The 13,424-nt window shown below is 40.8% G+C and overlaps 1 protein-coding gene across 1 annotated transcript in view; it reads right to left on the reverse strand.

Annotated features, from left to right (window-relative positions):
- Window positions 1-4,457, reverse strand: part of TES (testin LIM domain protein) — a 26,663-nt gene extending 22,206 nt beyond the window's left edge. The window contains exon 1 of the mRNA XM_057390488.1: window positions 4,347-4,457. Within this exon, the coding sequence (XP_057246471.1) occupies window positions 4,347-4,373 (27 nt within the window). The 5' untranslated portion in view covers window positions 4,374-4,457. The remainder of the gene's footprint in view (window positions 1-4,346) is intronic.
- Window positions 4,458-13,424: the final 8,967 nt, after the last annotated feature.

Consider the following 13,424-nt stretch of genomic DNA (forward strand, 5'->3'; position numbering starts at 1 on the left):
AAAAAAACCTCAAGCCCCACAGCATAAGCAGGAACCAGTTACTTACTTTTCTTGTAAATAAAATTGAAGTAGTTCCTCTCATGTCTCCATAAACATTTTCACACTTTGCAGGTAAAACTGCCCCCTGAATAAAAGTACATTTCCTTGATCTTACTTTACAGAAGAAACAGCAAAAAAGATCTACTATAATCAGTTCCCATAGCAGCAACACCAAAACAAACAGTGACCTCAACAGGAAGTGGAGCCCAGCAGACATTACTAAATCATGCTTTGCAAAACACAAAAAAAGTTGACTTTGCTCCTATACATACTTTACTCACTGTTCATTCATCAAAGATCATTTCAGTTGTTGACTTAACAATGTCTAATGCACTCTTAGTGTTTGGTTTTCCAACTGTAACAGAACAAACTAAGTCTCTTGCCACAGAAAAATAACCACGCACAAATTCCACACTGGAGAAGTTTCACCTCTTCCCCCCAAACTAYCCTGCCCCTTTCTCCATCGCAATCGAAGTTCTTTTCATAAAGCAAGTATTATACTGTGAAAGTTTATATAGAACAGATTCAGTGCCATATTCTTATTTTCTCTAGTGAAGCATGAGACCAGAAGGACTGCTGCCAGAAGGACTGAAAAGMAGGACCGTGACCTACTGATTCATTTTACCAAGTTCACAGAGGTGGCAGACAGGGCAGGAATCCAGACTGTTAGAACAAAGTTCTGCTAGAGTCTTCAACACAAAGCAGTAAATCTTCATCTACCCCATAGCCTCAAAGCAAGGTTTGGGGACACAGCATATATTGTATTTGGGAGAGACAGGGTCTGTTTGTTGCACAAGTACTTTTCAAGCTGGAGCTACTGCGTTTACCCTTCAGCTCTGTTGTGCAATCTCTTTATACACAATGCTGTCTTCATGACCCTCAAATGCAAGAACAAATCCAATTCTTCCTGAGGAAAAGGAGAAAACTGTACAGCTGCCCTTAAACTCCTCATGCCCTTGAAAGGAAAATAGTAACAGATCCTAAGGTCTCAGTATTCACAAGGCATCCAAAAAGGCACTATTTGCTGCCTAGATGTTTGTCAGTCACTGAATATCTCTATAAAGCATGGCAAACTACATGGCGACTACAAAAAAGTTGCATGCTATTCCACACATTTGCATATGTTCTGCATATATATTGCTCACTGCAGGAAGTTCATGCTGAAATTTGTTTCCGGCAGGCTGTGGTTGTCAGAACTCAGGATTCAGACCAAGAGAGACATTTGCCTACGTGGTGGTATTGGTTCCTTTGGCCACTTGTTAAGACAGCAAGATGAGATTTACACAAACACATGAAAAAAACCAAATAGAAGAAGTTAAATTTAAAGTTTGAGCCAAAATAATTGTGTCCTAAGAAGAGTGTGTTAAACAGGACTGCTGTTTTTCTGTCACAAGGCTGCAAATACATAAGGTATCCACTGCTAAAAGAATGGGTTAGAAATTGTGGCAGGTGGGGCCGCAGTTCTTCCTACTGAAGAACAGGTATGTTGCTGGAGTCCTAGTGGTCTTGTACTGGAGGGAAGCAATTCCAGTCAGACAAACTGTGCTAGAACTGTTACATTTGGAGGAAAAAACCTCACCGAATCTGGTATCAACAATGAAAACAGACTTTCTCCAAGTGCTTTTTGTCTTCATACAAACCTAGACATATAAATGTATGTAACAGCTTTCCAGAGGCAATACAGAAGCTCAAAAATGAAGAATAGACTCACTGACACGTATACAAATCTTAGTAATGTCACCTTAGAAACTTCATCTATCAAGYTTTCCAGAAACAGAAAACACGCCAATGTATTACCCTGTACACTATACATTAGCAGTTGTAGGCAGGGGAAGAAGTTTTTCTATAGCACCAGTTGAGTGTCTAAGCCTCCACACTGCATGCTACTCCAGCAAGGCATTCATTTCCTTCTGCTCTGCTGAACATCAGCGCTACAAAATAGCCAGCATCTGAGCTCAAGAAAGCAATGGAATTACACATCTGCTGATAACATGACAATTCCAGCTTTCTTCTGGAAAAGGAAATTCTTCTATTCTAGGAAATTCCTACCCAACAGGCAGGTTAGCCATTCACCAGTCTGTAACATTTACCAGGTTATTTGCCAGTCAATAAACACCTACAAGTTGCTACAAAATAAAAATTTACATTAAGTACAAAGTACATTTTTCTAACAGGACTCAAGCTATTTTGTTCCAGGGTATAAGACAAACTACATTGCTGATGATGGACTAAAAATCTGACACAGGCATCTCCACCTCAGGACAAGTTTCATCTAAAGCCAAGTGGTTTTCTGGTTTTGACAAACTTGGAAACTTCTCAAAATGTTCTTCCACCTTTCAAGAAAGAGAGAAGTTGGCAAAAAAAAAAAAAAAAAGAGAGAAGCAAAAATATAATAAAACAAACAGGTTGAGAATTGGAATTAAAGAATGCAAAATGAAGACACATAGTTATTCCAGAGTTGACATGAACTGTTACTCTATTTAGTGTATAAAATCTAAGAAGTTTTGATTAAATAAATCTTGATAGTCAAAAAAAAAGGATTTTGCACCAAACTCACTGATACCTAGCAAAGCTTCCCAGGTCTCCCTGCTGGGACTTTTCACAGATCCTCTTCTGTTCTCTTGGAAAATGAGCTTCACCCAAGTTACAAAGAGAAAGAAGATGAGGAGAAGATGTGAGGGGAGGGGACACTGTGCAATAACAGAGTTTTCTGAATGTACATGTAGTAGAAACAGAGAAAATGTGAAGTTTTCATATCATAATCATCCCTGCATATTAATACTAAAGCAGAGCAGACCAGAAACACAAACTACTTTCAATAAACAGAGCTTTGCCAGTTTCTTGTGTGGCACTAGCTTCCGTGTCTATCTAAGCAGGTTCAGAAAAGTCTTCAGGAATCTTTGAAGTTTATGAAGGAGACAAGTAAAGAATGACCAAAGAAAAATATGGCAAAAATAGTCAAATAAATTTAAAATACACACAACTACCCAATAATTACAGTGCAATTTAAAGCACATGTTCAGCAACTACAAGTTCACTCAAACCAAGACTCCATTATTAGCAGAATTTTATCCGTCATTTCATKGCACATATTTATTTTCTCTTCAGATGAATAAATTTAGATGAATCAATACACTGATGGCCTAATGACTGGGGCTTAAGATAGGCAGTTTCTCCAAAGCAGGATCCTCACCCAAGTGACACTCTCACGTGTTAACATCACTTGAAGCAAGCTGTAACTCACAGCCTTAACAGGTAGCCTTCCACACTACACAACTACTTCCATTCCTGACTCAGTTTCTAGCCTGCAAGCTAGAAAAGCATACAAGTGTACAAAAGGATGTATGTATCCTTAAAAAAAAAAGTTGCTACCTTTAAATAAAACAATTCAGGAATAAATCCCACACATGTTCAAACAACATGTACTTCAGAAGACTAGTTTTCATATTATCAGTGAGGGTAATGTACAGATTTAATCCACGTTCACATACAAAGCTCCTTTTCTCATTATCATACAGTATCAAAAAAGATAGTACAAATAAGTTTTTAATTAAAAAAAAAGCCAGTGCTCTAGCACTACATTTGAGAAACAAATAGAAGCAAAGACTTAGATAAACACCCCGTGTAAGGTCAGTTTTACACAGGAAGTTTTAAATGGTGAGTTTAAAATTGGATTACCTATTGCTTTCTGTTACCAACCTTTTGTTTCTTGCCAGTTTGACGCAACTAAGCAGTCAATATGCCTTTAGAGAGAAAGAAAAAACTACCCCAGGCTTCTCTCTCAAGGGCGTGATCCATAGGAAAGATGATAACACTGTTGTAAGGAGTCAGTCACACCATAGGTCAGAAACTAATCACTAAGATATCAACAAACAGCGACTTGGCTGCTTGTAATTTAAGCTTCACACCTACATACACACAGCACATACATGAAAATAACTATCAGATCTCAGGGGTTTACCTGGGAGGGTGGGGAACCTAACACATGCTTTACTTGCATGACAGAACAGCAAGGGTACAAGCTGCGGCGACTACCTACGGTCGGGAGCAACAAGGCAGCGCAGCAAACACGAGCACCGGGGCAGCGGGAGGTCACCCACCCGGCACACAGCTCTCCTGCCTCCCACCTCTGCGGCGGGGCCCGGGCAAGGGGAGCGGGGCGCCGGGAAGGGCTGATCCCGCCACCCGGGSGGCGACTCCAGAGCAGTCCCCGCGGGGGCGGCAGCGGCGAGGCTCCCCGTCCGTCGCTCCCCGAGAAGCGGACACCGGTGGGCGCGGCAGATAACCTGGAGGGCAGCCCCCCTTACCTTCTTCACTTTACACTCCAGGTTCATGGCGGGGCGGTCTGGCCGTGAGGCAGCTCCCTCAGACGAGTCTCCGCTCGCGCGCTCCGCCACGCTCAAACTTCCGCTGCCCTGCGGCAGTGGCTGCAGCCGAACAAAGGCCGCGCGGCAGCCAATCAGCGCCGGCCGCCGCCGGCCCGCCAGCCAATCCCCGCTCCCGCCCCGCCCGCCCCGCCCGGCCGCGGGCACAGCGCTGAGTCAGCCCCGCCGGCTCCGCAGGTCACRGACAGGGTGCCGCTGGGGCAGCCTCTCCCCTTCGGGTACATASACGGAGGCTCCCGAAGGATGAGAAAAGAGGAAACCTCGGGCTATAATGCGAGTGTGTCCTTGAGACCAGGAGGGCCAGTGGTAACCTGGGGCGCATCGGGAGGTGTATAGTCAGCAGGTGATCCTGCTCCTCTCCTCGTGAGGCGACATCTGGAGCGCTGTGTCCAGTTCTGGGCTCCTCAGTACAAGAAAGACAAAGAGCTACTGGARAYAGGCCAATGGAGGGCCACAAAGATCATTTGGCGTCTGGAGCTCCTCTATTATGAGGACCGCAGCACCAGGCCCTGTTTAGTCTAGAGAACACTGAGAGGGGATCACATTAATGCAGGTAAATATCTCAGAGGCAGGTATATCAGTGGGATGGTGCCAGACTTTTCAGTGGTGACAGGACAAGGAGCAATGACCATAAATTAAAACACAAGGAAGAACTAACRTAAGGAAGAACTATTTCATATTGAGAATGACAGAACACTGRAACAAGCTGCCCAGGGAGGTCGTGGAGTCCCCCTCTCTGGAGACATTCAAAGCCCACCTGGCCAGGTTCCTGTGCTACCTGTTCCAGGGGACCCTGTCTTGTCAGGGAAATTGGACTAGGTGCTCTCCAGAGATCCGTGCCAACCCTAACAATTCTGTGATTTATTGACGTGAGGAGCAGCGGGAGTGGCTGCCGGCGAGGTCCTGCCGTGCCCCGCCCGGCCGAGACTATTCCCGACTTCCCAGCGCCTTCCTGGGCAGTGCCGAGCCCACAGGGGCCGGGTCCCAGCCTCCGACTCCTGCCGGCGGCGCCGGAGGCTGCCGGTGCTGGAGAAAGGCTGGGTACGTCCCTGCAAACTCAGCCTGTCTGGGCTGAGCTCTCGTTGAGGCTGAGGAGGAGCAGCAGCCGTGGCCCTTTGCGGCAGGGTGGGTGGGGAGCGGGGGTGGCCCTGGCACGGGTRCGGCAGATGGGGCTGTGGTGTGGCAGCCGGGGCAGCTCCACCCTGGCAATGTGCCCAGCTCAAACCCTCCTGCTGACTGCCCAGCCCAGCACCTGAGACTGCTTAGAATTGCTTTACTTGCAGGTTCTATAGCCTAATTCTACTCTCCCACCCCCACTACATCTGAAGAATATCACTGGTTTTGCCGAAGTGGATTTGCTTCCATCTGAATCAACTCGAGATTTTGATACCCTAGAACCTGATCTCATAATGTGTTAACACGTTTTACAATTGATTTTTTTTTCTATTCATTGAACTGAACAGTTTTTTTTCTCTTGTTGGCACTGGGTGAGTATTAAGAAAAAAGTTAGACTCTGATCCCTGTCTTCATCCTCTTATAYATATGTTCAGTCCTGGAATGTCACTGATAATACAAAATACATTTTACCTATAATGTATTCATAATGCAAAATGACAGAAAAATGAAGCATTTACAAGATTGACTACTTCCATAAATTCACTAATGTTTTAATGTTTCTATCTTTGAAAAAAGTAACAAACAATCACGCAGACTTAATAGCTACCCTAGGAAGTGATGGTGAATGATATGAATTTTGTTATTCATCTGCAGAATCTAATGTTTTCTCTCCACACATACCAGCTTTCCTCAGGTAGGTCTTAGGTAATTTTGTTTCTTCCACAGAGCCCAGATATAATTATCTTTCAGTGTTTCATTTTTTTTTGTCTGACACCACTTGTTGAAAGTTGTTTGCAACAAAGCAAAAATGAAACTAGCAAAAATGTTTGTTGTCTGTTAACAGATAAAAGCAAAACTCTGACTTGCTAGGACTGGCATCATGGTGTATGCCATAGGGCAACAGCTCCTACAGATGAATCTGTGTAGCAGACCGTGGCCAAGAAGTTCAGTACAAAACTAAGAGAGGTTRGGCTCAAGATGTAGCATTAGAAAAAATGAGAGAACATAGACCACCAGGTAATGATTCTGTGTTTAGTGTGTGTCACCCTAGAAGAGGTGAATAATAAGAGCTGTTGAATGTATTCTGTTTGGTTGGATTTTAGATTTTGTTTTTCATTTCTGGTTCTCGTTCTCTTTTGTTTGGTTTAGTGGTTACTTCCTGCTGGTTTGGGGGTTGGAAGACAAGAGGAAGTTAAGAGTGTCTGATGTTGGTGTACCTGGGACCATATAGTTTGAATACCATCAAGCCTCATAACTTCCTCAGACTAAGATCAAAGGAGTATGCAGGAGGTTATTCCTGTTCGGTGAATGTGCTGTCGAATGCCAGCAATTACAAAGACTAGCTAGGTACCTTTGACTGTACTAAGCAGATAAATGAAATCATCATAGTCCTCATTATATGCCTTTCATGTGGAAATGGATATTTTCATYTTAGGAAACAAAAAAAAGTGAAAATGAAATCTTGTATTATTTAAGGGTATTTTGCTTATCCTCATCTCTSTGGGTATAATAGCTTTGATAGTTTTGATCATGTAATTTTTTTYGCTGCTAAACTATGATGCTGCTTCATTAATAATAATTTCATTTGCTTATATTTTTCCTGAACTTCTTGAGCTGGAGATATCCTGGTCGTGGTTTGTGCATATTTCAGTTGTGTCATTTAGTACCAGAATATAGTTAACTTTTAACAGCTTTCCTATCTACGAGTTTGTATGAAACCTACAAATTCATGTATGTGATGGAAAATGCTGACAGTTATATAAAACTTCTGTTTTGCAAACCAGCAGACTTTTGTTGGAAAACACTTTCTCTGCGACCTGGATCAATAAARAATGTATTTTAAGATTCTAACTGTTTTTCTGTGTTTTCTATGGTTTTAATTAGCCTAGCAGAAACAATTTCCTGTTCCATGAATATGATTCTGTATGACTCTTCTACTTAAGGATTCTGAAGTTGCCAGGAGCATTGACATGCCAGRGCACAGAGCAGGGTTTTCTCATAACTGTCTAGGAAATGTCAAATACCTGCTTTAAATATTATTTTATAAGGAGAGTATTTTATAAGGAAAGAACATGATGTGTCCCAGCACTAACTTTCCCACAGCAGTGTTCATGAACACAAAAAGCAGAAGATGGGAAAAGGCTAATACCTCTACCACACACATTTCTGGGAACATGGACAGCAGACAGTAGATGGTCTATCAGATAATTTTCCTGGTTTTACAATTTTCTTTGCACTCAGATGCCATAATGATAAATGTAACTAGATTTCTCCAAACATTAGATATGGAGATTATAAAGGTGATTTATATGTCCATCCTCAAATGGAACATATCATAATAACTTAGCAATGCTGAAAATTTGTTTCCAGTAAAGCTGTTATTTAATAAAYAGTTCTTCTGTTTAAACTTTTCAAGCAAACACTTGAGACTAGCTCCCAGTTAAATTCTTCTASTTTTGCTGTTTACTCAGTGCTTTATATGTTAGAAGTAATGACTGTGCTTTTAAGATCTTTTTTTGTAAGTAAATCTGAAGTGTAATATAAATATAAGGAGTCTGTCTTGCCTCAAAGTGGCGTAATACACTGATTCAGTTTTAAAAAACATTTCAGTTTTAGAAAGGAATAACATTTGCCTTTCTGTAGCCATTTGAATAAAGCAAGGGAATGTTACATGGAATGTCTTATGGCAGGTCCAATAAAAACTCAGAAGGGAATTTGGGTGCAGAAATCAAAAGTTGTAAGTCTGGAGGCATTACTGATTATCTGCTTACCAGGTAAGCACATACTTGGTCCTCTTATTCTCTTGCTTTTTGCTGTCTTGGATTTCAGATACTGTGAATGTTAATACTGACATTTTGATCATTGTTTCATGCTTGGTCCATCCAAAATCTAGGGACTAAACCTCACTGTATTTCATTCTTCAGAAAGGCTTATTATGTTAAGAAGTTTCAGACCATGCATGAAATAGAGGCTGATTTAAGAACCTTGTGAAATTTGGTAACAGCTATTGCTTTTTTTTTAAAAAAAAGAATACAGAAAGAAGAGGCTCTGCCCCAGTTTTTCTATAAAGCCTGAGTAGATAGTGAACCTTCCCCAAGTCAGAATACAAAGTTGTAAGATTTCCTCAGCATGATGGGGAATCAAACTACAGCTTCCATCTGTTAGGACTGTGGCCTGGCTGCCAGATTTTGGTTACAYAGTTTAATAAGATATATTAACTATGCTTTTGGAGTAGTACCACTGCACAGAAAAAAAAAAGGGCTCCACTGAAAYAGTGACAGAGCAGATCTGTCTATGTGGCTGTGCAGTCCTAAGACCTACRTTGCTTAAATACTGGATAAACCTACAGTTTCACAAATGAGGGCTTGTTATCCAAAGAACTCTTAACAGAGGCTTCAGTCATCCTTTTCATTGTTCTCCCCGACTTTTCAGTTCTTGAAACARTGGCAAAGTGAAATGCTRGAAAAATGTACAGTAGTTTCATGATTATGGCACTTGCTGGGAAAATCAAGTGTTCSTTCAATTAGAAGAGGGAACTTGAACCTGTATATTCCACTATGAGGACAGTTTCAGGGGTATAAAGAAAAGGGGAGAGAACAATAAAAGAGAAACCTCTACTAAAAGTAAAGAATAAGCTGTGCTCTGTTCTTTGAAMGAACTGGGATAGATGGAGTCTCTGTTTCCCAACAGTCAGAGGTATTTTCTATCAAGTATGAATGATTGAACTACACTGGGAGACGGCTGTTTGCTGACTATAGTTTCCTTTTTGCTCAGTATGCTTCATGGCTTGGAGTCTGTTCTGAATTATGGGACTGCTCTATGAACTCTATGTGCCTCAGGTCCCCTACCATAGAAACCAAACATGTCATTTGTAGGTTTTTAAGTCAGTTATTGGATATAACTCAAAAATTGTACTAGAGAAGAGAGCTAGTTCTTTATTTCATCTCTGTTTTTCAGTCACAAAATCAGTAGTTACAACCATGCCACTCTGAAGGTTCCTGCATTATTAAATCTCTGAGGTAAAATTACTTAGACAAAAAACTCTACTCAACACTTKCTCAAACACATACTCAAAATGTATTATAAATTACCTTATAAGAAATTAGATCTATGGTGTCAGAAAAATACTAAGTAAAGCCAGAGATGTGCTTCTTGTTCTTTKAAAAGCTTATTTTATAGTATATTCCATAAATATTTCACTCATGGCTGAACAAGGAGCTCCTGGCAAAATTCAAAAATAGAAAGGGGGTTTGTGGAAAGTGGAAGCAGGGAYGGGTAACCTGAGAGGAATACTGAAGCACTGTCTGGTATGCAAAGATATGTCTATGAAAGCCAAAGCCTGCCTGTAGTTTAACCTGAGAAATAATGTCATAAGCAGCAAGATTAAGTTCTAGAGTACACAAGTAGCAAAAGGAAGAGTAGGGGAAATGGGGGCATGCTGCTAAATGTTCAAGTGGCCCTGGTGACACAGGACATGCAAAAGGCATTGCCATCTTCACCTCAGTCTTTACTCGTAAGACTGGCCTTGGTCAAAGACACCAGTAGGAAAGACTGGGACAGGAAGACATACCTTTGGTGGAAAAGGATCAGGTCAGGGTATACACAAGCAAAACTGGGCATATGTAAGTCTATGGGTCCTAGTGGGAGGTATCCATGACTGCCAAGAAAGCTGGATGATGCCATTATGAGAATAATTTCCATCTCATTAGGACTAAGGTATTTCCACGAGTTGCAGAAGACCGGTATCTGATGCTGCTTTGCCTAGCTCAGACTAGAAAACTGTAACCATGGTGAATGCTTTCACTGTGGGAGTAGTTAGTTCAATAAAAGGTGAAGGCTGTTTCTCTCAGGTTTCTCACTTGGAACATTCTTGGTTTTGTTCCAATGCAATGCAAAACAATTTTTTATTTATGCACTCAAAAAAATGGTGGAATGGGAACTAATTTCCTATACAGCTCTGCTGACAATATAATGTTATGAGCACTCGTTTGGCTTCTTTCCCATGCAAGAGAGCTCCAGTAAAGGTTCTGTGGTTCTCAGATTTTCCATTAGTAATAATTTACATAAAGATTGTATATGTCTAGAGAGGGATAATTTAAGTACCATCTGGATAGAATCATAGCAACTCTTTTGCTATAATGTGTATTTAATAACTTCAGCCTAGGTTTGCAGAGATGATGTCTAATGCTATTGAAAGAAAGTAGTTGCAGTGTATGAGATCATGCTTTTATGACTACAAATGCTGAAGAACATTAATAGGTAATTGAATTCTTTATRTGCCTGTTCATAATACAGTATCTTGTGATACTTGCCACCCACATCTGAGAAAAGCAAACCTGTTAAGTCTTAGGAAACAGGCACTGATCATCAGCCTTTCTGCATACCAGACTCCTTTTGGAGCCATCAAAAAGATCTTCTGGCATAGCACTGCAAGCACAACTTTTTCTCTTAAATGGACTGGAGTTGTCATTAGGGACATAAGTCTCCAAGCTGTTGCTTCCATAGATCAAATACTTGCTTTTTCTATCACTGATCAAACCTGCTTTTAGCCCAGCCCAAAATGTACCCACTTGAGATTTTACTCAGTAACTTACAGGTTGTCAAAGGACTGATCTCAGGGAATATGATTTATAGTTTCAGATGGTATATACAGTATACGGGAAGAAAAATTAAAAATAGGACAATTACCTGTACTACAGTAAATTAAAATTAGGACAATTACCTGTACTACAGCCAAATGCTTGGGCTTGCCACTTCTGTTTTTTTTTCAGTCCTGAAGGACATTCTAGTGGACTCTAACCCTTCTTTGTATAATAATGTCATATAATAATATGGCCTTGGTATGTGTCTAGCATTTGCTGCCTCTTGAAATACAAGCTTAGGCCCTGATCCAGCAGATGGGAATGCTACCTGGGAGTCATAAGTCAGCCACAGAGTGAATTTCCCTACRTTTGTGCCTTCATTTAAAATGAAAATGTGTGGCATGCAATTCACTTTAGCTATTTTACTCTGCTGTTTGACTGGGAGGCCATTGGGGCAGAGGTTTCCTAGCTCTGAAACAGATGAAAAGCATGGCTCAAGAGTTCTGATCTGCAGGACTGCAGRTGGCATGGTCTCAAGAATCAGAGCAAACTGCATTTTCAACCAATCAAAATGTTTTGCAGAAGCTTTCAGAAAGTTTGGTTTCTTTTCCTGTGACAGAGAGCCTACAGGGGCGTAAGTTCAACCATATGGATGCTTTTATGTGCTCACTGAATTTGGTATTTCCTTGGGCTTGTCCTACAGGTAGTTTGCCTGTGTGTTTAGTTCTACACAGCCACACGGTGCAATTGAGTTTAAGTGGTTTAATGACTTGCATACCATTAAAAATGTGTTCTAGGAAGAAATAAAAACATTTTTCACATGATTAAAAAAATTATTCATTAAAGGTGGTTATGTAGATGAGGGGCAATGAAAGAAGACATCTCGTCCTATCTAACATTCATTTCTAGCTAAAGCAGYAATTCTGATCTTTCCTCCTTCCTTCATTTCTGCCCTTTGCCCAGCCTAATGACCTTCCTTGTGCCATCTCTGGTTCTTACTTAATTCCTTGGGAAGCCAGATCAGCTCAGTAACAGGAAGAAATGTATTAATCTTTTGGTTATTTAATTTTCTGTCATCTTAGTGAGCTGAAYTTAGAGACCTGATCTGTCTGTGGAGAAATCAAACACCAGAGAGAACAGGAGAGGAACACGATGGTGTAGCTGGTAGCAGAAAAGTTCTCATGGAATTTCAGAGTGAGGGAGCTGAAAAATGGGACAAGCCATTGCAGAAGCAGAGTTGGAAGGACTATTAAATACAGCCATGAGACAGCTTTATGACAAAATGGGGTCCAGAAGGGATTAGGGATTWGCCCTTGAAGACAAATAGGTAGAGGCAAGAATGAGGGGCTGTTTGTTCAGGAGACACTCTAGAATTCATGGYTTCTACACAATATCATGGGGAAGCTGCCATCTGTACGTACCACAGACCAAGAAASAAATCTGAGTCACAGAGACTATAGCATGTTTGCACATCTTGAACTACAGAGTATTGTCTAGATTCTCGGTTGTTCAGTAGGAAGTAGTAAAATTACAGCAGTATGTAAGCTAAGAACTGAAAACTGTATCATTCACATTTAGTGAACAATGGGTATATTGTGTCTCTAAAGCTGTTTGACAGAATATGATGCATGAGTGCTGAGGAAAACAGAAGCTGTTGAAGTTGTATCTCATTTTATATTTTTCATTTCTTCATTGCCTGTATGGTGTATTTCTTCTTTTCTGTGTATAGTAGGCATGAAACATTGCAACACAATTTATCACAGCTGTTTTATGTATACATCAGCTCTAATCCTTTACTAGTAAAGGCTGAAAGATTCAATAGACATCAATAAAAAGAATATGAACAACACAGTTCATCAGATTAGAGCTTTTCATATATATTTTCTACCCTTTGCTGCTCTGTTGTTTGGTTTCCATCTTCTTCCCATGCCCTTATAYGGAGTGACTGAAGTCTTAGTTTACTTTACTCATCCATGTTTTGCCTCCCATTCTCAAAAAAAGTGTTTTAATATAACTTGATAGCATCTTGTATTTGTCTGTTACTAAGGGAATATATACAGAAAGGTATACAGGAAAAGAAAGTCAGCATTCAGTGTGCCCATCTCTCAAATACTTTTTCATTCATTTCTTTGCTTATTTTTCCACCAGTGACAAAATACAGTACCAAGAACCAAGGCTATCCAATACTTCCTGGTACAGGGTCTATTTTCAGCTTGTTATAACTTAATCAAGCACCAGCCATTTGAGATGAAAGCTCTGTTGCTATGCATCCTACCCAGCATAATAGCATAATTACTGTATT

This window comes from Malurus melanocephalus, unplaced genomic scaffold (assembly GCF_030028575.1).
Source record: "Malurus melanocephalus ecotype Western Australia unplaced genomic scaffold, MMel_1.1 scaffold_27, whole genome shotgun sequence".
Taxonomy (NCBI): Eukaryota; Metazoa; Chordata; class Aves; order Passeriformes; family Maluridae; genus Malurus; species Malurus melanocephalus.